This window comes from Xenopus laevis, chromosome 1S (genome assembly GCF_017654675.1).
Source record: "Xenopus laevis strain J_2021 chromosome 1S, Xenopus_laevis_v10.1, whole genome shotgun sequence".
Taxonomy (NCBI): domain Eukaryota; kingdom Metazoa; phylum Chordata; class Amphibia; order Anura; family Pipidae; genus Xenopus; species Xenopus laevis.
In genome coordinates, this window is record NC_054372.1 from 33567637 (window position 1) to 33595467 (window position 27831).

Genomic DNA, 27831 nt, shown 5'->3' on the forward strand with positions numbered 1-27831 from the left:
CAGAGTATGGCACACACAAGCAGCACTGGGCAAGCAGAGAATAGCACACCCAAGCAGCACTGGGTAAGCAGAGAATGGCACACACAAGCAGCACTAGGCAAGCAGAGAATGGCACACACAAGCAGCACTGGGCAAGCAGAGTATGGCACACACAAGCAGCACTTGGAAGGCAGAGAATGGCAGACTCAAGCAGCACTGGGCAGGCAGAGAATGGAACACACAAGAAGCACTGAGAAAGCAGAGAATATATAATATAGAGAATATATAACTGTCACAATATAAGGCTGATTAGTAATTAATACAGATAATTACTACATGGCAGCACATAAACCAGGGCAATTAGCATCAGAATGTAATAATCTAAAAATAAACTAGAAATGTATCCATGCTACAGATAAATGATAGTAACGGTGTCTTGTTTTACTTAGTGAGTAATGGGTTAATCCTGGTTCATTGTGTTACAGGCCCTGGAGGACATCCAGGCATGACTTCATTCCACAGTTACACTCCAGCCCTGAAACATAGCAATGTTTTTCTAGACTTAAATTATCTGTTTGACCCATATGGATGAGGGAGAGCAAGTGTTAATAGTGCCAGACTCAAGTGTTGTCCCAGAGGCAAAGGAATTCTCCTCTCTCTTTTCCCAAACATATGCCCTGCTGCTGTCCCATTCCCCCTCCTCAGCCCTCCCTCCTCTCATTCCCCCTCTGGTTCTCCAGGCCATGACGTCAGTCCAAGGAAGGGGATAAAGGGAAGATCCTAAAGCATCAGAAGATCAGGCTGCTGCCTGCAGGAGCTGGGGACATCATCTCACTGACCTACAGCTGAAACCACCTCCTTCCCATTCTCACCGCACAGAATTCCATTGCAAAGCCATGCCACAGAATGTGCTTCTCCCTGGGCCTGCTCCCTGGGGATTCAGACTTACTGGGGGCATTGATTTCAATCAGCCTTTAGTCATATCTCGGGTAAGTCAATTGTATCATGCTGAACACACTTCTTTATTTATTGGAAAAAATTTATGTTGGGAAGTTGCAAAGTGTGTGATCCATTGTGGCTGTCGATATTAGGGAACATTATATTCAATACCCTTATCTGTGCTTTGTAACCAATAGTTGTGCTGTAGAGTTTCTTATTTATAACAACATGAGCTTTGTATGAAGAATCCCTAGATTGTTCACTGTTTTCTAGACTAGCCTGGGACAAGTAATTAAAACCAGAAGTGGATTGTGTATCTTGCTGTTATGTAATACAGGTTTCTCTGCCAAGATTTCTATACCTATAGAACAGAGTTTACACAATGTCTCACATTATGTGAATTATGTGTATATTACGGGAATTAGGCAAATAGCAGCCAGTGTTGTGTTCATATTATGTAATATGTTCTTTGGTGCTATCAGGAAAAATTAAGCAGCACCTAAGACTGTACAGGTATGGGATCAATTATCCAGAAACAAGTTATCCAGAAAGAATCGGAATTCCATTTCCCATAAACTCTATTTTATCCAAATAATACAATTTTTTTTAAATTATTTCCTTTTTCTCTGTGATAATAAAACAGTACCTTGTTCTTCATCCAAACTAAGATATAATTAATCCTTATTAGAAGCAAAACCAGCCTGTTGGGTTTATTTGATGTTTATATGATTTCCTGGTAGACTTAAGGTATGAGGTCCCATGCCTGTACCATCATACCACTAATGCACACATGCACACACGTACGCTTGGTACCTATATTTTGGATAAAGGATCTTTTTGAATCACCATGCCTTAAAGAGATACTGACACCAAAAATATTTTTTTTTTTATATCATAATATTGCCTTTGAAAACTACTTATAACTTTGCCATAACGTATTTGCCCAATGCTTTTACATTAAATATCTGACTCCTTGTGATCGCCTATGAGGGGGCTCCATTAGAAACTTTAACTGAACGGCTGAGATGGAACAGTCAGGAACTTCAACTAACAATAACTTAGATAAACAAACTTCTCAGCAAAAAATGATTAACATGACCTGTAGGTAACTTTTAATGTACATTCATATGTAGTTTTTTAGTGTCAGTATCACTTTAAGGCTTGTACCTGTTCACCTGTCACCTCCAGGTCTGCCATTAGCAGGGGGTTTTGTATACACAAATTTCACCCATAAATAATAAAACCATGGCAAATGGTATTGCAATGGACATTTAAGAATGATGGTTTTCCAGATAATATATCGCATACTGTGATCACTTTGTTTTGGGTTTTTTTTCTTTCTGTGTTTATGGATTTACAATAACTCATTAAACAAACAGTCAGTGAGAAAATACTTGGTGGGCATATTTCCATTGTGTTCAGGGTATATTGGGCACATTTATTAAAGGGTTTTTGATTTCAGCCAAGGCTTTGCTGCATAGTGAATGCACTGTGGCCCTGTTGCTAATCAGTGATAAGTAACCAATGTTGCATGAACCTTTGGAGTATCTCTGCAACCTAGAGTGCTTCAAACAAATCACAGACTGTCAAGACCTAGAGAAGGAGCAATGCAGGAAATATGAGTTTGGATCAGGCTCTTAGTGGGAAACTGTAACTCAAGAAGAGATAGAGTGATGCAGGTCGGGTATATTTGATTTACTAACTAGATGTACTGAAATTTCTAACTTTTGTAGCATGGCATAAGTTTATTTCTTTTACTTTTATACGTTTTCCCATTGCCAAGGGGCCTCCCTAATGCCGGGAGAGAATACCCTTTTGCCCTCTTCTAAAAGAAGCCTGTTAAAAACTAATTTGTTGCAACAGTATTGCTCAAAAAGTTACTACTGGTGCCAAGAAGGCTTGTAGCCAAGAATATTATGGCTTTCAACAAAGGAGTTTCCTCCTTTATCGGTGCCCCGGGGAAGTTTTTTTAGTTTACCATAAGCTCTACTCTCTACAATGCAGAGGACATTTTTTCATCTTGATAGCAACTAACTTGGAAGATATGGCATTAGTGAAAGAGAACAAAGGTATAAAGGGTCTAGTGACCTCATTAATTAGAGAAATATTTGATAGCCTTTTTGTGCTATTTATACTTTTATTTATATTTTAGCATTTATACATTCCCTAATTTGTTCAGGAATGTTCTTGGAATTAAAGGGCAATTCAGGCCATACATGCAGGTCTGGATTTAAAACTAGTGCACCCCTAGACCGGCAATCATCCTCGCCCCCTTCACCCACGCTGGTGCCGCAAGGCAGTTTACCCCCTGTCACCAGCCCTTCATCCTCCCATCACAGCCAATTACACCAACTCACCTCCAGACCAGATTGGCTCCATTTAGGATTAGGCAGATGGGCTCAGTCCAACTGAATTGGATCACTGATGCACCAAGAATGAGGCTTTCAGACAGAAAGAATTGGTTGGGGAGAGAATTCATGAGGAACATATTTAAGCATTGCATCCTTAATATGTTCACTGCTCAAGCTTACGTGGTATGAAATCACTTAAAGGAACAGTAACACCAAAAAGTAAGTATTTTAATGGAATGACAATATAATATTATGTTGCCTTGCACTGGTAAACCTGGTGTGTTTGCTTCAGAAACACTACAATAATCTATATAAAAAAGCTGCTGTGTAACCATGTGGGCAGCCATGCAAGTACAGGATACACAGTAGATAACAGATAAGTTTTGAAGAATCTCATTGTATACTACAGAGCTTATCTGTTATCTGCTATGTATTCTTGTGCCTTTTCTGCTTTATTAGCTTTGATTGGCTGCCCCCATGGGTACACAGCAGCTTGTTTATATAAACAATAGTACTGTTTCTGAAGCAAATACACTAGTTTTACCAGTGCAGGGCAACAGTACATTATATTTTCTTTACTTTAAGACGTTTTAATTTTTTGGTGTTACTGTTCCTGGTGAAAAATAGAGTTTGAGTGCTTAGAACAACACAAGTTTTTGCCATTGCACTATACACCTCTTAAAATAGGTGAAATGTGCCTTTAAAAGTTTCCTTTCTTACTGCTTAACTGAATTTTCCCAAAAAACTTGACCAGCACCAACCAGGCTATTGCGCAGAGCACTTGGCACTGGACAATGCCCGTCAGTTCTCATATGGTGGCCAGATAGCCAACAACTAGACAGACATGACAGGAAACTGCAGCTCATCTTTCTCTGTGTAATTGTAAATTGTTACAATTACTTATTTGCTTATCTCAAAATTGTTACAAAAGTATCTTATCTGCAGCTGTGGCTGTTCTGGGCTCTTTGCCAAAAGCCAATTAAGTTACAAACTTTGTTTTTTTCTGGCTGTTCAGTGCAGAGAAAATTGGGACTGTCCAGTACAAACCAGGGACTGTGGGTTGAGCTGTCAAAAGCAGGACTGTCCCGCTGAAAACGTATTATTATTTTTGCGGCCATGTGGGAGGTCAGAGTGCAGTGATCAGGGTGTCCAGCCAGGGAGCAGGTCTGGGTCGATGACCCCAATGTGTTTTTTCCTGCCCAATCCTGGACCCAGGGGTCAAGCCATCGGATCATGCTGATTTGCCCAAATCAGATTAGCCATTGATATACCTGTCAAGTAATTGGCTGTTTCTTATAACATACCCTGCCTATATTATTCTATCAAACATGAAATTTGATGTTTAAACTTTCCATCCCATTAGGCTGATAATGTCTCCACTTATAGTTATGGAATCTCTACCATAATAAGTCTTTCAGTTTCTGCTGAGGGAGGAAATAATTTCAAAGCTTGCGCGGACATGTCGGGCTGTCTGCTCCTTTCAGCTTTCCATATAGAGTTTCTAATCCAGGGATTGCCTGTCGCAGGATCACCAGCGTGCTTCCTCGAGTGATGCCACAGGAATGAAGGGGAATTATCCTATAGAGCTGAACATATGTGCTGGGGGGCAGGGGGAGTTCAGCCATGGGGGTGCACCTGCCAAGCAGCTGACAAGAGTTGGAGGTGTAATTTATAGCAATCCCTCTGCACTCGCTGATGTAACTTGTATACAATCCGGCTAATTCACAGGCATGGGAAGCCATTACATGCAGATGTCCAAAAATGAATTTTGTGTTGGAGGGAAAAAGTCTGAAACATTGCAAAGCCTCTCCATTAGCAGCACTGGCCAAGAACAGAAAGCCGGAATGTTCCACAGAACAGCCAGATAAACTTACCTCTTTCAGAAAATAAAGTTATAAACTCTTCCACCGGCTCCTGTGTCCCTTGCTTTTTGTTGCTGCAATGAGAGGAGCACCTACAGTTACCAGTGGGGCCCATGAGAGCTGAAGCCCACGTGGGATTTTTCCCAGTCCATCAGTGGCCCAGACAGACCCTTGTTCTGGCAAATGCCATAGACAGACACAATTTAGTGGGCTGCTGGGGGGCTGTTTAGGCCTCTGCATACTTGAAATGCCAGGGTCTATTTTGAATCCCAGTCCAGACCTGGTGTATACATTGGACTTGGGGGTATACGATGAACTGTATTATTCTCTATGAAGATTAACATCCCGGAAGTATGCATTATAGCTAACAATTCCACTATCACCCCAACTCCCCAGGCCCGGGGCCTTGGGGTTATCCTAGATTCTGCCCTGTCCTTCAAGCCGCATATCCAGTCACTTATGAAATCATGTAACTTCCACCTAAGGAACATATCCAAAATATGAGCATTTATCACCCAAGATGCTGCCAAAATCCTTATTCACTCTCTCGTCATATCATGTCTAGACTACTGTAGCACTCTTTTAATTGGCCTTCCCCTCCAGAGACTTTCACCTCTCCAGTCCATAATGAACACTGCCACGAGGCTCATACACCTCAGCAACTGCTCCTCCTCTGCCTCGCCATTCTGTCAATCCCTGCACTGGCTTCCACTACCTTTCAGAATAAAATGAATGACCCTGACATTCAAAGCACTTCATAACTCTGCCCCACCCTACATCTCTGAACTCATCTCTATATACTCACCCAACTGCTTACTACACTCCTCTGCTGACCTGCTACTCAACTCTTCTCTCATTACTTCCTCACATGCTCGCATTCAAGACTTTATAAGGACTCCACCCCTCCTCTGGAATTCTCTCCCACAGTCTGTCCGACTTTCTCCCAACCTTTCAGCTTTCAAAAGATCTCTTAAAATGTATTTATTTAGAGAAGCCTACCCTCACTCTGCTTAACTACCAAATGCAATACCACATACAGTACTACATCTCACTTAATTCTGATCTTGCCCACTCCCACACCTTGTGTCTTATTCCCTTCCCTTTAGATTGTAAGCTCTTTTGCACAGGGCCTTCCTCACCTGTTGTACCAGTATTGATTGTGATATATCTAACTCCATTACAGCCCTGAGAAATATATTGGCACTGTATAAATAAATGTTAATAATAATAATGTAGGACTCAATACTAAACACTTTTGAGCTGGAGTGAGAAAATGTTTAGTGAGGAGTAAGAATATGAGAGGCAGAGCTTTCCAATTACAGCAATGGCTGGCAAGCACATGCAAGGACTAACTGAGCGCTCAGTGGGGCTCATGTGAGATCTCCTAGAGGCACCTGTTTCTTTTAGCTGTCATCGCTGTCTGGGGACTTCTCTGAAAAGTTCACGCAAAAATCTGTGAAGTTGATTCTTTAAAAACATTTGCCAGTTTTAAAGCAAATGTCCTTGGTGGCTGACAGCACCTGAAACTAAATCAAGAGGATGCGTTTGTGTCGGAACACTGCTTAGTTAACATGGCTAAGTGGGCAGTTTCCACATTTCATGCTGCTATGTTAATCCCCACACTTAGCTATGTCTCTTTAATTTCATTTTAATTATCTTTCAATTAACTCTTCTAGCATTGCTTTACATAGCCTGTACACCTGTGCCTTTTATACTGTAACTCAATCTTGGTCTCCATTATCACATAAGCATATGCTCTGCTCTTTCACAGCCAGAGGCTTTAGGCACATTTGACTTTATTCCCTCTTAATGTAGTCATATTTTATTATAAAAAGGTGCATAAAAGTACAGTTGTAGAAATAGTAAACAGAGTTCACTCTTATTGTGGTTTATCAAATGGTAATTTCCCATGATTATCCAGGGTGTAAGAGTATATCACCTCCCTAGTTAAGAAATGTAAACAATATATGAAATCCAAATACAATTGTATACAATCTTAAGTGCCATATAGTAGTCAAATAAAGCAACATATGTTACATACCACCCTGCAATGTAGTTAAATTACTAGAAAGCAGATACCTTTGGGCAAATTAAGAATCACCCTAACATTTCAGCAAGGTCAAGGGGAATTCCTTTACCTTTCAGTGCATACTTAAAAACAAGTATCTATTTTGCTGTAAATGTGCTAGAAGTGTTTTCATACAGTATATACAGGTGGATAAGGCCAGTCTAGCACCCCCTTCCTTATGACCCCAGGACTGTATTCTGGTCCGGTGCCGCCATAGGCAATGGTCATCTTAGCGCCCATCGGTGCATGACGTTGGTAGAAGTGACATAATTTCACGACAACACACATCTTATACCCTCTACTCGCCACCATTCCCACCGGATTTCATGCAAATATATCTAGCAGCAGGGGAAGAGGTATATTTTTTTGTTGGAAAAAACATCTTTACAATATAGGTATCCAAAGGCCGACCCTCTAACTGCCACCCTAGCCCTCAAGTGCCTATATGGTAAATATGGTTCTTTATGACCTTTTAAAACCACACAGGTCACACACCCCAAAGGCCAGCAATGACTAATGAGACAAAAAGTAAACTCCTTGCTCCATATGCTTCTTCTCAGAGTACAGACCGTGTCTGCTAACCCACTGACAAACTAAAGCGACAGGAAGGAAAATCCCCTTAATCTGTGTTTTACTGACAACAATTCGCAAACGTTTCCATTCATGTATGTAATCCGTGCTTTTAAATGTGTTTCTGATACAGTAAATTCAACGCAGCCCCATATTTACTGTCTTGTCAACTAATTATAGGGTCTTGTAAAATACATCATACGGGATTAGATGTCATGTATTAGATTATACAGCATTGCTCCTAGACAGATCAATATAGAAAATAAGCTTGATTATGTGATTTATGGTTGTGCCACAGAGGTATGACTGACCTTTACAGTGTAATTGACTCAACAAATCCCCAGAAAAGAATCCCAGTATTGCCAATGGAAATATCATTGTCCAACAAGACCAACAAGAGGTAGTACTGGCTGCTATGTGGCTGACATGTGCATAAGGGCAAATTATTCGCTAAGTGTCAAAAACCAATGCAATAGGAAACAACTGAAGTCAAAGGGGACCGTTCTTGACTCTGGTGGGGCTAGTGCAAGAGCACTAAGGGGTGCAAGAGCTCATTATAGGAGCACTTGTGCCCCCAGGACCCTGAACTCTGCACTGAGACCTGCTTGGAAAATCCTGTACTGAACATAGAGGACATGTTTGAGGCATTGTGTAATGACCATATAATTTACATAGTTTAAAAGGCTTTTCATTCATCTGGGTGCTTATATACTATAACTGTATATAGTAGTGATAAGTCTTGGGTCTAAGGTAAATGGATTTATCTGAATAAACTCAGTTGAACTGAAGAAAACACATGGATGCATGATGAGATGTTTTCAGGATTACTTGGCAAGTCCAGTTGCTTTCGATTTTGGGCTACTAGACTTTCATTCTCTTGCAGATGTTATTAATTCAAGTAGCATAGCCACATTGTATTTGTAGTATCTTCAAGATTATTTGCATTTTTGGCTTCCTATTTTGTCATTGGAAGACTGTGGAGGATTATTTTTTACTTTGATTAGATCAAATCACAAGGGGGCCCTATGCACACCAGTACTTTCTCACCACGATCACATTTTGGTTGGGAGACCATTACTGGCACCATATATTCAGCAGTAGGCAACTGATTTATTGTTATTATTATTTTTAATAATGTATTTTTAGAAAGACAACATATTCCGCAGCACTGTCAAATTAATGGGTTTATACAAAGAACATATAGAATTACATACACAGCAACCAGTAACCAATACAAAGGTGAAGAGTAATCTAAAACATTACTCAGAAGTGGCAGCCAATACTGAGTGCCCCCACTTTGATGCTTTCCTAAGATGTTGTTCATGATTCTTGCAGATAACACCAGGAAGCAAATCTTCAGTGGCTAACCTGTGCCCTGGTGATGTGATCCTTGCAATTGATGGCTTCAGCACAGAGACAATGACCCATGCAGAGGCACAAGACAGGATTAAAGCAGCTACAGATCAACTGTGCCTGAAAATTGACAGGTATGAGACCTTTACATTAGTGACGTGGCAGTAATTTAGAATTGTTATGTATTTCCTTATAAATAAGGAATAATACGAAATAATACAAATAAGGGATACACCCAATCCAGGATACAGTTTGGGATTCCTAGTTCTGTTTACAGGAATCAAATTTGATCAGATTGTTTAACCAACCCAAATAAAAACCCTTTGCTTTGTGTAATGTAGAAGCTATGAACAAATGAATGTGATACAGTTTTGTTCACAGATTATGCAATTATTATCTTTTGATCTAATGTGAAAATGAAACACAGGGTGTGGATTTGGTTATTCCATCAAGCCTATTGTTGAGGACTGGACATCTATTCAAACCCCTATTTCAGATTTGTTATATATTAAATATATATATTAAAACATGATTTTTTATTAAAGGAAACGATACCCCTGTAGATCTTTATAAAATATATTGCATAAAACAGCTCATGTAAATAAACCATTTTCATAATTATATACTTTTTTAGTAGTATGTGCCATTGGGTAATCCTAAATAGAAAATTGCCATTTTAAGAAACAAGGGCCGCCCCCTGGGATCCTACGATTCACAGTGCACACAAACAGACCATACTTGTTAGGTCACATGAGCCAATAAATGGACAAAGTTCTGTCTTTCGCTTCCACACTTCTTCTTGTTGCTGCAGTATTTCTGGTAAGGGGATTGCTGAGGCAGCACAAAGAATATCATAAAATTGGGGCTCAAGGGAAAAGCTGTAAAAGGGCAATATTTACATAAATATATATATTCTAATTTGGTAAAATTCTTTAATATGCCACTTAATATAAACTACCTGTTACTTGATTATTCATTTTGGCCGTGTACTTCCTGTAAGAAACAGCTCATACTTTTGCTGGTATGTTTGTTCTTCTCCTCTCCTGCTGGACTCCCTGCACTGTTTAATTCCTCCAATATTATCTGCAGGGCAGAAACAAGGATTTGGTCACCCCAGGTCTGTGAAGATGGGAAATCACATCCTTTTAAAATAAATCTGGAAGCTGAACCACAGGTAATAATAGTTTACTTTACTTGTCAATGGAAGAGCAGGCATGCACCAAGCTGAATACATGCACTGATGTCACTAGTATAACAGCACTAGTATAACAGCACTAGTATAACAGCAAGCACACTAGGGTCATTCAGCTTCATATGTCAAATGTATATGTGTTGGGGGTTCTAGATTAGCGTATTATTGGTATAGTATTACCCTTCCATCCGTGTGCCTAGCATTGTGTTTGTGTAATGAATATAACGAGTTTGCATTGCTTGTGTGTTTAATCCGCATGAACAGCAGTTTGGTGTGTTTTGTCCAAATGTATACAGGAATTCAAGCCCATTGGTACAGCACATAACAGAAGGGCACAGCCATTTGTAGCAGCAGCAAACATTGGTGACAAAAAGCAGGTAGTCAGTTCATCCTATAACACGCCAATTGGGTTATATTCATCCGGCAACATTAAGGATGCATTCCATGGTCAGATGCGAGGGCTTATTCCCAATGCAGATCAAATGTAAGTATCGCATGTGAATCCACTATATTATCATGTTTCTTCTCCAACCCAATTGGTTTTCACTAAGGGGCCGATTCATGAAGCTCGATTCGAATTAAAAAAACTTCGAATTTCGAAGTGTTTTTTGGGCTACTTCGACCATCAAATGGGCTACTTCGACCTTCGACTACGACTACGAATCGAACGATTCGTAGTAAAAATCGTTCGACTATTCGACCATTCTATAGTCGAAGTACTGTCTCTTTAAAAAAAACTTCGACCCCCTAGTTCGGCAGCTAAAAGCTACCGAACTCAATGTTTGCCTATGGGGAAGGTCCCCATAGGCTTGCCTAAGTTTTTTTGATCGAAGGATATTCCTTCGATCGTTGAATTAAAATCCTTCGAATTGTTCGATTCGAAGGATTTAATCGTTCGATCGAAGGAATAATCCTTCGATCGTTCGATCGTAGCATTTGCGCTAAATCCTTCGACTTCGATATTCGAAGTCGAAGGATTTTATTTCCTAGTCGAATATCGAGGGTTAATTAACCCTCGATATTCGACCCTTCATACATCTGCCCCTAAGACTCACACATGGCAGCAAACTAAAGTGCTGCCTCCTATTTATTTATGGAAGCATATATCTGTTGCTGGTATGGGATCCAATATCTACAATGTTTAATACCTGGTTCTCTCTGGATTGTTTTTTTCTGCAAGTTTTCTGTAATTTGGAGCACTACGCTAAGAAACAAAAAAATGTTCTTATATAGGCATTTTTTGGCCAAAGCAACTCCACTCTAGATGCGGACCAACAAGCCCCATCTTTATTCTTTCCCAAAACCTGTATGTGAATATACTCTTAATAGTTGTTTAGTAGGTCTTTATTCATATATTTATATAAATAAATAAATATATATATATATATATATATATATATATATATATATATATATATATATATAATGATAGGTTTTATATTTGCTCCAGTTTTACTAAATTACAGCAACAACATTCCCTCCTATGTTTTAGTTGTATAGAAATGCAGGTGGTTTGCAGCAATGTTTTATAGTGTTGTTTTCTGTTCAAGCCCCCTCATTCCCATTACATCTTAAGGATACAGATATACCGCTGTCATGTCATTGATCCTCCTATAGTTCCAAGAACATATAAGAGAAAATATATGATCACCTCATATCTTATCTACTTAAGCCTCTCTGAGGCTGATAAAGGGCCTTGCCGAAACATGTCGTTCAAATAAAATTATTTGCAGTTGATCTGCGAGTGCCTGGCTCTACTTCCTTCACAGATTGACTCACCTTATCTGGACTAAAGCTGGCCATAGATGCAAAAATCTGATTGTACGAATCAACGTACGATCGGACTTTCCCATCTCCCGACCAGGGCCGGACTGGGATTAAAAAGCAGCCCTGGCAAAAAAAATCAAAGCAGCCCACTTCAGGTATGGGGGTTATCCGGAAACCCATTTTCCAGAAAGCTCCAAATTACAGAAAGGCCATCTTCCATAGACTCCATTATATTCAAACAATCCAAATGTTTAAAATTGATTTCATTTTCTCTGTAATTATAAAACAGTAGCTTGTACTTGAGCCAAACTAAGATATAATTAGTCTTTATTGGGAGCAAAATTATATTATTGGGATTATTTAATGTTTATATGATTTTCTAGTAGACTTAAAGTATGAAGATCAAAATTTTGGAAAGATCCATTATCCTGAAAACCCCAGGTCTGGAGCATTCTGGATAACAGGTCCCATACCTGTATATATGTGTGACATTGGCAACCAAGCTCCCCCACCCACACAAGCTATAAATAAAACATTGGTGGTCAGGGCCCCCAATAAAATTACGAAAAAAAGGTGGTCCCGGCCTCCGATAAGTAAAAAAAAATATCAGGACAGCAGACTGTGCAGAGAGGCCCATGTGGAGGGCTGGTTTTACCAACTGTGGGGCCCAATTGGAACCATTTTGGCAGGGCCCCCTAAATGGAGTTTTTCCATTTGGCACAGGGTTCCAAGGCTGGGTGACGAAAAGTGACTACCTTTCCTTTTGTCCCATGATAATTACTCATTTCACTTATTTATTTCTATAGAGTTCAACACAGGAATTCATTTTCACAGTATTTTTGTATTTTTAAAGAACTACCCTCAAAACTTCATGTTATATGGTAAATAGTACAGGGGAATACCTATGCTGCCATGGTTTTATGGGATCTCTCTGAACAGACTATGAGCAAACGTAGGGACTGTTCCTGCTGAATTGTGCTTAGTACAGGGAATATCTATGCTGGCATGGTTTTATGGGATCTCTCTGTACAGACTATGAGCAAACTAAGGGACTATTCCTGCTGAATTGTTCTGTGACCATGCCCACTATGGGCGGAATATTGAATATAGATAGCTACACATTTATTTTTAAAAAAAAGACACTGATGCAATTTAATTTATAAAACCCAAAAGACACAGTTGCAATTCCATGTATACTACCCCAGAGGAGAGTAAAAGCAGGATGAACACAGTGAGAATTCCGTGAATAAATACCCCCAGAAATGGCACAAATGCAATTTTTGCTAACAAGGAAAGGGTTAAAAAAAAGAAATCACGAGGCAGTGCAATAAAAATGATTTGTATCCTCTTTACTTGCCCAGCATTCTTTCTGAACTGATAGTCTGGGGGGGGGGGGAGAGGATGAATCTGCAGCACCAGCGTCTGCAATCCATCCTGCCTGTCAGCTGAATACTGGACAACACAGACATACACTGGCACCTTTTTCCCTACCTGCAACAGTTATCTGTCCCATAGCTGAGAGCACACAGGTGACGTATAGAACGCTCCTTCTTTCAGTCCCACCTCTCCTCCGCATACTTGCTTAAACCCCCACCCCCCTCAGCAGTCCAGACACGGTGAAAAAAAACAGAAAAGAAAACATACGCGGCCCTTGGGGTGAGCTCTTCAGACTTTAGAAAATTACAGTATCTGTTTGGCGTCTGCTACTGTGCGCACAGAGGATCTTGCCGGAGGAAGTAAGCTCCTTGATTTTGTTATGGTGCGGTGCGCACTGCCCCGCAGCCCATTTACACTGCACAGGCAGCGGCCCAACGGGCATTTGCCCGTATTCACAAACAGCCAGTCCGGGCCTGCTCCCGACCCTCCACTAACCATTCAGATTAAAGTCTTACCATTCTTATCAAATAAGAACAGATCAGCCGATGTTCTGCCCCTGACATCAATCGTACAATAGTTATGTCTGACAAATCTAGTGACTAGTGATTCATACGATCGGATCGTTGCGTCTATGGCCAGCTTAAGGCAGAGCTTTGAGACACATCAAGGCATTATCGAAACCAGTATTTACATACATACTTAAGCCTCTCTGAGGGCAGCCCTACAGGTTGGGAACATATGCCTTAGAGGAGTAATTTCCAAACTTTGGGGCTTGCTCCTGGAAGCAGTGTCAAAACTTGGCATCAGCAGATGCTGAGGTTCCAGTTGGGCCCGGGGGAGAAGAATTAATATACCACCCATACCTTGTCTGTGGCCAGCACCATCAGGATCATGCACTAGCTGTTGGACTGCTGGTTGTGTAACATGATAAAGCATCATGTAGGGGTGGCTACGACATTGTTCCTGTCTTAAGCAGTGTCTGTGGGGTCCTAATTGCCACTAATGGTGAGAATATGAGGAGAATATCGATATGCCCTGCTGCATACTCCTGGAAGCGGGATTGCCTGCATAAGTCCTAGGTTTTCCCCATACATTTTCAAACATATGGAACATTCATTTTACAGTGGGCACATGAGTAGGGCATTATAACAACTCTATTGACCTAAGTGCAAGAATGAATAATGAACACTAGCATCTTAGCTATGAAATGCTTGCACTGCTGAAGTAACGCTAGTGAAAAGTTGCCAGCGTAAGGCGCCCAGAACGAAACTCCTCATATTAATAAATATATCGTAGTCTGAGTGCATTCCGCCACTCTCCATTCATTTCTATGGGATTTTTAAAAGAGTATTTATCAATGAGTGAAAGTGAAAGTTCATCCTTTGATAAATACGCCTTTAGAAATCCCATAGAAATTAATGGAGAGTGGCGGAATTTCACGATAGTGGACTGTGGTGATCTCTAACTTCACTCTTTGATAAATATACCCCATAGACATTCTTGGGATAATGGTTGAATGTTTGAATTGTTGATATATTGTAGCATGGTTTTCATATTCATTTAATCTTCTTATGAGCTAAGGGGGATTCCAAACAAATGTTACATTTCTAAGTGGTTCTTGAACCAATAATGTCTGGAACCCACAGGGATAGAGGGAACATGGATTAGCAAACAATCTGCAAATAGTATTTACTGATCTGTTGCTTGAAATAAACATCTGACTGCTCTGGGCTATTATACCTTGAGAATGCATTGTACAATTTCAAACATTTCAGCCCAAAGCTTCTTTTGGGACCATGTTTTTTTAATGGTTATATTGATATCTGCATGTGCATGTGTGTATAGCCTTAACAAACCATTATGTGTTCGCATTCATTACCCATTTCCCTGGGGAAATTATCCTTTACAGATGTCGATTGCTGTTTTGGCTTTTTTCATTTAAGAATTGTACATTTTCTACCCCATAAGGCAGCCTTAACTTCAAAAGTATTCATTGGGAAAAACGACTCCATTACGGACCAATTATAGATATTTAGAACAAGAAATTCTTTGTATGTTTTTTTCTTGCTAAGTATAACAAAGGTTGCCGAGTAACTAGGAGCTGCATTATCACGTAAGGCATATATAACATTGGAATCTAAGAATAGTGCCACAGAAGACTAAATAATTGTGATATACAGAGAAATGTTTTCATTTCTGTTTTCTGTCCTACAGGATCTGGGATACTTTGAGCACAAGCACAATATCCGGCCTAAGCCTTTCATACTGCCAGGCCGAAGCAGGTTAAAACCTTTCTATTATGTATATGCTGTGCATGTGAATCACACAGTATATTGGGCTTGTGATAAGTACTACAGTGTTTTTTTTCTGGAAATACTGACTTGCAAATAACAAGGGGGCAGAAAGTGGCTGGTGAAATTACAGTTAGTATATATATATTTACTACTTCCTTATATCCAAGCCAATGTTCTTGGGTAAAATAAGTGGAATAGGTTCTTTGCACAGTATAACAGAAGCATCAATATACAGCAGCCATTTTTATGGGGACACAACAATACAAACAACAGCTGCTGGGGGTTCATGTGAATAGTAGGCCTGGTCCAGACTTATGTATAGTCTCAATTTACTGTATGTGTAAGAAATACATCATTTTACCCAAGACTGGGGAATTGAGGGGGTAAAAACAATTTGCTGTTAGGCTCACAAGAGTCTACATAAAGATTTGCTTTTTTTGCTGCCAGACACTGGCAAAAACAGAAGATAATTGGCTTTACATCAAAATCTTTTTATTGACACCCATCCCAAGGCCATAGAACGGATACATATCTCGAAAGTGCCCCTTTATCAGGACTTACTAAGTTGTCTATTCCAGTGGGTTTCCAGCAGCTGTTGGGTCTACTGTCTTTATTGTTACATCCTTGGTAGCACTGCAAAGCCATTTACTTTTGGAATTTTATGGGCTAATTGGGGAAATATTTCCGCTTGCTTGCTATGGAGTCTTGTGGATGCATGTTGACTCACTGAGCACCTACAAATTTTACTTTTAGTGCCTTTTTGACTACAGTAGCTTTTATTATTACTGCTTGTATAAACACAGATAGTCTATATACTGTAAATGCTGGTCATGGAACCAATGTGGGTTTCGCTTTTAGGCTGCATCCTCTAGGGTTTTCTACAGACCTAGTTTAATATTATCCATGCCAAGACCCACCCTAACCATACCCATACTTTCTACTAAGCACCGCCCCATGTCCAGCAGAAATTAGAAACGCCTCATATAATGATGGCAGTTGGCATTATGCATAAATATAACTAATTTAGTTATTATTTGCATGTTTAATTTTCATATTTTGCCTTCCTTCTTGTTTCATTTATCAACTTTTCCATTCTAACATCTTGCCACATTTTTCTTTGCTCTAAACTCTCCTTTCCGGCTGCCACTCCCCCACTTTTCTCCTTGCTCTTGGCTGACACAGTGGAAGCAGCACACCTTCTGGTTTTGACCCTGGCAGTGGACGCAGCACCCCTTCCTCCGTGAGCACAGTGAGCACTATAGACCCTGTTGAGCTGAAAGCTGCTTCTAGGATTGCACCTAACATTCCCTTGGAAATGGAGCTTCCCGGTGTGAAGATAGTCCATGCCCAGTTCAATACCCCCATGCAGCTGTATTCTGATGACAATGTTATGGAAAGTTTACAAGGGCAGGTTTCAACCATCCTAGGAGAGGCGACCCCAATGAGGTATGTTTCTGTAAAAATAGATAGATGGTCTTAGAAATCAGCTCAAGTTAGTTTTGGTGTCATAGAGGCATAAATAAGGCTCATTTACGGCTGCAAGTGCAGTTGTTGTCATGCTAAAATAGGTGTATTCATTGTGCAAATTGACATCATTCATTCAAGATAATTATCTCCAAAACAACTCCTTGCCCCTGCACAGTCTAGCACCAGAGGCTACTAACTAATATGGTTCTTTACTATGAAGTACAGATGCAATAGCTCATGTTTTGACACAATAGTATGAAAAGTAACTTTCTTTCATGGGCACAATTATATTGGAACTATAGGGGGAAAACCCTGCATTCTGTTTAAATAAATCATTGCAAATAGTGTCCACAATTGTACTTTGCAAACTTCCCTGTCATAAATGACGAATAACTTCCTCTCACTAAAGCAGTAATTGAAAATCCAAGACCACCGACCTCGACTACTCACTAAGCATTTAATTGTCAATTGTATGGTTAAAGCATAACTCAAGCCTTCAATAGAATCCATTCCTTAAATTAGCCATGCATGCCAAGATTTTAGTTGGGCAAATCTATGATACTGGCTGACCATTTGGGAATGTATGGTCAATTGAAGCAACATTCCAACCAATAATCCAGTTATCCTGGTGGATCAAGGATTATTGGCCCTGACAATATTTCCATTTGTCATCAAACAGAAGTATAGAAGAGCTGCATTTCAGTGACTGGTCTTTACTTCCTGCTGCTCCAATCTTTTAGGCAGTCAGTCCCAATAAATGTACAGTAAAAGCACAAAGGTGGCTTTGCACATGTATTGCCCACCATATGGTAACCATCCACCTGGCTTGGGGTGCTGTTCATCCTGCCCTTTCAGCCAGTGAGCCAGTTTGGGTCGGGCCCATGTATGGCTACCCTTATTATGTTTTTCAGAGAGCTTACTTTTTGTTAGTGACATTGAGTGGGGTTATAACCTTTTTTTTGTATGTCACATTTACATTGCATTGTCACAGTCCCAGTAACATGCACAGTATATTCTTGAACTCCTGGGAAGAATCGGTTTCCTAGAGCCTGTGATCACATGCGTTGTTCATTTTCCATTCATGTATCTATTATTTATACATATGCATAGATAGCTGATGGACCCCTCTGAAATAAGGTGCTTTAAATATATGTTGGCAAGGTTCTCACTAGACCATTACTTCTTTATTAAAGGAGAACTAAAGCCTAAAAATTAATATAGCTAAAAATGCCATATTTTATATACTGGACTTATTGCACCAGCCTAAAGTTTCAGCTTGTCAATAGCAGCAATGATCCAGGACTTCAAACCTGTCACAGGGGTCACCATCTTGGAAAGTAACTGCAACACTCACATGCTCAGTGGGCTCTGAGCAGCTGTTGAAAAGCTAAGCTTAGGGGTCATCACTAATTATCAAGCAGAAAATGAGGTTGGACTGTAATATAAGCTGATGCTACAGGGCTGATTATTAATTTCTGATGCTAGTTGCACTGGTTTCTGTGCTGCCATGTAGTAATTATCTGTATTAATTACTAATCAGCCTTATATTGTGACATTTCTATTCTATGTGTACTGTATATTGTGAGTGGGTCCCTAAGCTCAGTAAGTGACAGCAGCACAGAGCATGTGCAGTGAATCAGCAGAAAAGAAGTTGGGGAGCTACTGGGGCATCTTTGGAGACAGATCTTTACTGCTAAAGGGCTGTGGTGGCCTTGGGCTGGTACAAAACCCCAAACCATAATGTACAACATTTCTAGCTACTTCTTTAGTTAAGCTTTAGTTCTCCATTAACATTCTAATATCTCACAACTGTGATTGCAGCCGTGACTGACTTTATTTACTATTCTTGAAGTAGATTTACACAGATTTGCGTTTGTTTTTTGTATAGGTATGTTAGTTTTTTCCCTGGATGCTCCGTCTCTGACATCCTATGTATTATCAATTTATCATAAATTTGGGAATCACTCACAGCAGCAGGATAACTGCAATTAAGCTTTTATTGTGCTTCCACGTGCCATATTTTCGGCAACCCGGGTCCTTTTTCAACTGTGTTATTTACTATTCTGTTGATGGCTGCATTCACAGTCCTCATTCCTCATTCAATACCAATGTTGTCTGTTGATTTTCAAGCATTGTTAGCTTAAGGTGGTGCAACTTTTGTAACAAACAGAGTCAATTTCTCTGTCATTGAACTGCTCCATGAGACCACAGTTAAACAGCCATAGCACAATGATTTAGAGATGTTTCTGCCACTTTTCAGTGAACTTTACCTGTGGTATTGGTTCCCTATTGCATGCATAACATCATTGAAAATTGCAGGTGGCAATAAAATAATCTATTAATCCTATTAAAATGGAACAATTCGTAGAGGTGCCAAATTTAATATAAAGTTATGTTCTGAAAAATAAAGTTATGTTCTGAAGAATATCGAGGGTTAATTAACCCTCAATATTTGGCCACCGAAGTAAAATCCTTCGAAGTCAAAGGATTTACCGCAATTCGTTCGTTCGAACGATCGTAGGAAAAATCGTTCGATCGAACGATTAAATCCTTTGAATCGACCGATTCAAAGGATTTTAATCAAGCATTGTACCTCGGTAGGTTTTAGGTGTCGAAGTAGGTGGTCAAAGTTTTTTTTAAAGAGACAGTACTTCGACTATCGAATGGTCAAATATTCGAACGATTTTTAGTTGGAATCGTTCGATTCAAAGTCGAAGTCGTAGTCGAAGGTCGAAGTAGCCAATTCGATGGTCGAAGTTTTTTTTATTCTAATCATTCACTCGAGCTTAGTAAATGTGCCCCCTAGTGTTGTTAAGCTTCAGGTATAAGAATAGCCAATACTGAGGGTACAGTAGGGTACAGTAGTCATGTGAAAACGACTTAAAGGGGTAACACCTTAAAATCAGTTTTTAGTATAATGAAGTATAAACTGTGGGATTCAATTTGAAATTGCTTAGACGTTTAGAAGTCACAATGAGATCTAAATAAGGGAGAGCATATAAAGAAAGAAAAGGTATTTAAAGAAAACAAGAAAAAGAACAGTAAAAGTGAAGCCTCAAGGTCAATCTGTATTTTTTACTACTGAGGTCAACACCTAAATTGTGTTTTCATTTGCAGGTTGGAAAGAGGCAGGATAGGATTTAAAAAAACAATGTTTTTTTTTTTAAAATGGAAGAACTATCGCTAGAATAGTTTAATCTATGAAATACAAAAGGCTAATTTAAAGGTGAACATCCTGTTTAGGCCTATGGGCCTAACCTGTAATACTCTTGGTTTCAATGCAGACATTTTATATATATATATATATATATATATATTTCTCCAAAAGGGTGGCACACTGCTTCAGTCCCCCACCCAGGTGCACGGTAAAGTTTCATATAATATTTCAAAAGACCAGCAACACTGGGATATATATATATATATATATATATATATATATATATATATATATATATATATATATATACTGTGAAAGGCTTTAGCACACACTTCAAAAGTTACATACCTGGGTGCAATTCAGAAATCAAATATCCAAAGGCAGAAAAAGCTGAAGCCTTGTGTGCTTCAGCTTTTTCTGCCTTTATATATATATATATATATATACTGTGAAAGGCTTTAGCACACACTTCAAAAGTTACATACCTGGGTGCAATTCAGAAATCAAATATCCAAAGGCAGAAAAAGCTGAAGCCTTGTGTGCTTCAGCTTTTTCTGCCTTTATATATATATATATATATATATATATATATATATATATATAAAGTCAATTGTGGTGAGCGCACTCTTACCGGATTTTTTAGATGATGGGTGCGTTGGTCAAGTTTTTTGCATATGTAGTAAAGAATGGACCCGCACTCCAATGTTCTTAGTGAAGAAAATGATGTGTTTTATTCACAATGCATATCCATTGGAATATGCATTGTGAATAAAACACATCATTTTCTTCACTAAGAACATTGGAGTGCGGGTCCATTCTTTACTATATATATATATATATATATATATATATATATATATATATATATATATATATATATATATATATATATATATATATATATATATATATATATATATATATATATATATATACATAGTCGAAGTAAAATATATATATAATGTTCATATACTGTACTAATATAAAACACTGAGCCCATGTTTCCTCCTATGTGTGGTTATTTTTTGTCCACAAAGAAATGAACTTTGCAATTTTTACTTTTTTAAAATCTCAAAACGTTGGTGGTGCACATTTTATTCTGTGTAGGGACAACATGCTCTTAAGAAACCCAAGCAGTAACCTCTTCTTACGGCAGGTGTGTTATTTCTGCAGCTCCCTTACATCTGTGAACCCTTTACTTTGCACAACACACCTGAACAGGTGCATTTGTGCTCAGAGCTATATTGGCCGCCCCCTCACTTTCCAAATTGGTGCATATGCAGTGTAGATTTTGCATCTATTTGTACCCCACCACTCTACCACCAGATTGAAAGGTAACTGTCCCTAGGGTTTCTGCCCATAAGTTACCACCCTAAGCAAAGGCCAATGGGTGCTTAAGTATAAATATGTCTGTGTTCATGATATGTGTAAGTTTTACAGAACATGTATCGGTGCAGAGTATCTTTGTGAGTAGCATCCATTCAACTGTGCACAGTTACTAATTAGTCTTTATAAAGTGTTCAGAAATTAATTACTGTTTGTTGTTTCTTTTCTGTGCTTAATGGTACAATACAGCGACCCAGTCCCTGTTCCTCAGTCAGATGTATACAAGCTTCTGCATGATGATACAGAACATCCCAGCAAGCCCAGGCAGTCTGGCTCATTTAAAATACTGCAGGACATGGTCGACGAGGACCCTGGTTAGTATATGGAAGCTGTCATCACATTGAACAATTTTATATATATATTATATTATATGTTGACATTTAATTAAATTCAGTATCAATCTTCTGTTTATGGCATTAAAGGGGTTGTTCAACTTTGCAATAACTTTTAGTATGATATAGAGAGGGATATTCTGAGATAATTTGCAATTGGTTTTCATTTTTTATTATTGAAGGTTTTTGAGCAATTTAGCTTTTTATTCAGCAGCTCTTCAATTTGCATTTTAAGCAATCTGGTAACTAGGGCCCAAATTACCCTAGCAACCATGCATGGATTTGAATAAGAGACTGGAATATGAATAGGAGAGGCCTAAATAGTAGGATCAGTAATAAAAAGTAACAACAACAATACATTTGTAACTTTACAGAGCATTTGTTTTTTAGAAGGGGACAGCAACGACCATTTGAAAGCTGCAAAGAATCAGAAGAAAAAGACAAATAACTATAAAATAAATAATGAAAAACAATTAAAAAGTTGCTAAGAATTGGTCGTTCTATAACATCATAAAAGTTACCTTAAAGGTGAACTACCCCTTTAAGAGAATAACTACCCCTTTAAGAGAATATATCTCCTAGTCACTGATGGTTCCAATTTGCCCCATGCAGCATATTCTGTAATTAGCACTAGTGAATCTTACAACATAAAGGCAATTGGCATTCTTATAAATAAAGCTCAGCTGCACAATGTGGACATCGGTGCTCTCAAGCTACTTTCAGCATTAGTTTAATAAAAAGGGCTCATGAAGAACATACATTTTGTCTTCTGTTTCAATGATGAAATATGTGTTGTTTTTGTTATTTTTTGCACTAAACAGGGCAAAATCTGAAATTTATAAACCCTCCATATAATAAGCTGCTCCTTATCTCAAAACCTAACAGGCTGAGGCTAGGAGAAGGCAGGGGTTTTTTTTTTTAAAAAAAAAAAGCTTTTTTATTTACAAAGCTTCTGCCTTTTTCCAGCTGGCAAATGAAACTGCCATTTGGTTTAAGCCCTCTGTTATTTATAGGGCAATAAAGCAACAAGATAGCCTTTAAATTTCAAGTCTGAGAGCTGCAGAACAATATAAATCATTGAAAAAAAAAAAAAAATGAATGTAAGCTTATTTTAGCATATTTCTGTCTGTAGCATAATCAAAGTTGCTTTTAAGGTAAAGTACTATTTTGAGCAATTTTGAAAGAAATTACAATTTAAGTGCACTCAGCTTGTTTTTGAGTTGACAGTGTGCTTTAGGTTTTCTTGTAATGTCAGGCAACCTTTTTATTCTAATGAGAAAATCTTCTCTTTCAAGAATGCCACCTGGACACACAAGATAAAAGAAATCAGATAAAGTTTATTTGTTAGTGGGAAGTACCATTGTATGACACAAGTTGTACATAAGAATTCCAAATACCCCCTTATGAGATCCCCTTTTTATACCCCTTGAAGGGGGTTTCCATTTCTTTTGGGTCCTACAAGAGTCTCTGTGCCAACAAATCTTAGTCCCGCCCAGGGCTGGGCGCCATAGGCAACCCAGCTGGCAAGCCCCGCCCCCAATCGTGTTTGTGTGTGTGCGCGTGCGACGGAGAGTGAGCGATGGAGGGGAGGGGTGAGGGACGGAGGGGAGATCGACGGAGGGGAGGGAGGGACAGCGACGGAGGATGCTGGGAAGGAGGGGAACTAGGGGTAGGCATAAGAAAATTTTAGAGGTAGCTGCCCAGCCCCCCCCCCCCCTATTATTGCGCCCTAGGCAGCTGCCTCTTCTGCCTACCCCTAGTTCGGGCCCTGGTCCCTCCTTTCTTGTTTTCATCAGTCAATGTTGTGTGACAAATCCTCTGAACCTTCAGGTTATATGATTTCGGATGATAGTCTAGGTCTGGAATGTTTGGGAGATTTGACGGCTCATGGGAGGTCAAGATTAAGTATTGTGTTAATTTCAATAATAAGTTCACTGCAAACCAGACAGTTCTATTAAATAACATAATTAAACTAGGCCTGTATCATGGCCTGTATTTGTAATTGACCTCAAACGTATACACACTTTTAATTAAAATGAATTACAAGTACCTTACAGAAACTAATGAGTGTAGAGCTTTTATAATGAATTGTTTTGTTTTTCTTCTAAAGATCGCCCATCAGGCATCAGAAGCGTTAGAGCCCCAGTGACCAAACCAAACACAGGAGCGGCTGCTGTGCAGAAAGTGCCTGTTTGCGATCGCTGTGGAAATGGCATAGTGTAAGTTTCCTAATATCTATTCTGATTGGATTCTTATGAAGGGATTGATTTTTTTTTTCATATAATTTCTCTACTCCGGGTTGTGTTTGGAGCGTGCCAGTGAAGATACATTTTTAAAAGAAAATCAAATTGAAACAATAATTGAAAAAAGCTAGAAAGTCCCCTGGTCATAATGGGCCCCTAGGCTGTGTTTTAATCCGCTCCTGTCTGTGCCTGTGGATAGTTTTGGAATATTAAATTTTCCATTGGGAGGAAGCACACCAAAAACGTCGGCATTGCCTTTAAATCATTTATTTCAGCAAAAAATAGCACAAGCTTTTTCTGTTGTTGACCCCAAAAGCTTGTGCTATTTTCTGCTGAAATAAATGATTTAAAGGCAATGCCAAAGTTTTTGGTGTGCTTCCTCCCTATGGGAAATTGAGTATGAAGATTGGCCTGGAAGTAGCCTGAGGAGTTGAATGCACCCAAAGAAAAAGTGAGTGGTGTGCCGAAGAAAGTGTGTATTGATAGTTTTGGAATATGTCTAACATGCATGTGGAAGCTGGCTGTAACAATTTTTTTTAAGTTTCAGAAATATTTTACTGTGCTAATTTTATAATTTATATAGAAATATAGAAAGCTGTAATGGTATGGCCATGCGATAATAATGATCCATGCCTTTAAGGTTGACACAAGAGGTAGCCATCTTTTGAGGTTTTGCATTGCACTGCACATGCTCAGTGTGCTCTGGTCAGCTGAGGAGAATCTAAGTTCATGGATCACCAACACAGTAAACAGTAGAAAGTGAGATTATATTTGTAATATTTCCTTACGTAAGGCAAAGAAATTCTGTTGAGCTTTACTCCTACTTTACGAATACATTCTGTTTCCAAAATCTGTTTTGCTAGAGTTATTATTATATGACTGTTTTCTGAGGCTTCGAGAGAAGTTCTATTACCATTTGTAATCCCTTTTATGTCTAAAGAAATAATAATATAGAAATAACAGTGTTATCCTGTCTTTTTTTCCTATACAGGGGCACAGTTGTGAAGGCGAAAGACAAATTGCGCCACCCGGATTGCTTTGTGTGCACGGACTGCAATCTAAACTTGAAACAAAAAGGCTACTTTTTCGTAGAGGGCCAGCTGTACTGCGAGGCTCATGCCAGAGCACGTATGAGGCCACCAGAGGGATATGATGCTGTCACCGTCTATCATTAAATCATTTATTAGTGTCAATATGTAGGGCCAAGCTATGAAAGATTTTAAGAAAGCAAAGTCTCCCAGCACATAATATGTGCATTATTATTATTTAAGCAAGCGACTCCTGTCAAAGAATTAAAATGGAGCCTGTGATGTCAACTGAACAAAGTAATTCCTGATCAGAGGTTCCTGATTGAGGTCTTCATTAGAGATTTTGTTTTGCTCAGCATTTTTATAATTCTCCTGCTAAATATGTCATGTTTTCATCTATATATTGGGTAGATCAGATTTTTATCATATTATATTAGTGTGCTGGTGAGAATGCAGGAATTGGCTGTCCATATATTGCAATATATACAACCAATATATAATTTGCTATACACGTACATTGCAAACTGACTACGTAAAAGCCATCCCTGGCCTACACTCAGGGTGATGGTCAAGTTAATTATATTGCGACATGTAGACAAATAAACCCTGTTTTTGCCAAAATTACTTAATATCCTTTAACATATTAATATAGTGTAGCAGGTCATTATTCTGTTGCTTTAGGGATACATCCATTTGTCACTAGAAGGAAGGCTTTGCTATCAATATCAGATCTTTGCTAGCCATGGATAACAATTAGGATATAAAAATGCTAAAAGTTAGAACATCACACAAACTTATTTTCATGCATTTCATAGAATACATCTGTATTGTAGTAACGGAGAGCACAAAACACAATATTGTACTTGAGATTGTCCCTTGTGAGCTTTTGTCCACTAGTATTAGTGATGGCATGACAAGCTCTTGGCTGTTACTGGGGGACATCTTTCATAGGCAACCTGCATGTGGAGGGCCATGATCTTCCCATGCCTGAGCTACAGTATTTAACAGGGAGACAAAAGAAAATATTGCAGGATAAGACAGGAGGCCTTTTGCAAACCTCACACTGTTATCATCAATAACCAAGCCACCAAATGTGGTTGATATGACATCCTATAAAATCATATCATTTAAAACATATGAAAATTGTGCTAAAAGGGATACTTCCAAAAATACAAGATGAACTGTAGCTCATCGACACAAATTGCTTTATTGGTAGTCCTGCAGGGTATCCTGTGTTGATACCCTAATCGAATTGCTCAAAGAAGGTTGGTGTGATTTTGGATACACATTTCCCCAATAAAAGTTATTTTTTTTAGTCTCAAACTACAGCTGTGGGTTTGTCCTGCACTCCAACCTTCTTAAAGGGATACTGTCATGGGAATTTTTTTTAAATGTCAGTAAATAGTGCTGCTCCATCAGAATTCTGCGCTGAAATTAATGTTTAAAAGAGCAATGAGATGTTTTTAAACTTAATTCTGACATGGGGCTAGACATATTGTCAGTTTCCCAGCTGCCCCCAGTCATGTGACAAATGCTCTGATAAACTTCAGTCACTCTTTACTGCTGTACTGCAAGTTGGCATGTCCTCACCCCTCTCCCTTTCACCCCCAATAGCCTAACAAAAGAACAATGGGAAGGTAACCAGATAACAGCTCCCTAACACAAGATAACAGCTGCCTGGTAGATCTAAGAAAAGCGCTCAATAGTAAAATCCAGGTTCCACTGGCGGGGCTGGATTCCTCGGGCGGGCGCCCCTAGGCTGCGCGGTCCAACCGCCCGCACTCCCCCACCCCTGCCATAAGCACCAGCAAAAGGGGATGCACAGGTCCGCATAATGCAGTTGGGCGGCATGCCGCCCCTTATTTTTTGCCGCCCTAGCCCGGAGCCTAGGGCGGGGGCATTTTATATTGTAGAGTGAATTATTTGCAGTGTAAACAGTATAATTTAGAAATAAAAACTACATCATAAAAATCATGACTGAATCCCTTTAAGAAGAACAAAGGTACTGGTGGACTTAAATATTTTACTTTGTACTTAAAACTGTACCTTTATTACAACCAATGATGCCACTTTATATGTAATATTGACTTATGCTTTGTGACTGCCAATGTGTCATTAGGTTATTGGACTTACAAAGAGAAACATATTTTTAAAATTGAATATTGTGTAATATTGTTATTGGACAATGTTAGATAATCTGTACACATAAACTTTCACTGTGTTTGAATTGCAATATGCACTGTATTAACTGTATCTGTTCTAATTAAGTTAATGCTTACATTATTTGCATAGCCTTTCTAGGCTCCCAGCCATTGCAAATGAACATCTATTATTTTGTTACATAATGGGGGGAAAAATCTACAAAAATAAAACTTCTTTGATAATGTGCGTATGTATTCAAAATATCAACACATTCTTGAAACATAATATTTTTAGAATCTTCTCTGAAAAGCCCCTCTTGAATTT

At 38.9% G+C, this 27831-nt stretch overlaps 1 protein-coding gene across 2 annotated transcripts; it reads left to right on the forward strand.

The window, feature by feature from the left end:
• Positions 1 to 700: 700 nt before the first annotated feature.
• On the forward strand, positions 701 to 27753 carry pdlim3.S (PDZ and LIM domain 3 S homeolog). 2 transcript variants are annotated; one of them, XM_018243185.2, is made up of 8 exons: positions 701 to 968; positions 9105 to 9256; positions 10212 to 10296; positions 15673 to 15740; positions 16935 to 17198; positions 21952 to 22076; positions 24205 to 24313; positions 25329 to 27753. In XM_018243185.2, the coding sequence occupies exons 1-8, from the start codon at positions 876 to 878 to the stop codon at positions 25510 to 25512; spliced, it is 1080 nt and encodes a 359-aa protein (XP_018098674.1). In that variant the 5' UTR covers positions 701 to 875; the 3' UTR covers positions 25513 to 27753. The 2 variants fall into 2 exon arrangements, with proteins under 2 accessions (XP_018098674.1, XP_018098675.1); XM_018243186.2 differs by lacking the exons at positions 15673 to 15740; positions 16935 to 17198 and adding an exon at positions 10611 to 10798 and having other exon boundaries at positions 755 to 968.
• Positions 27754 to 27831: the final 78 nt, after the last annotated feature.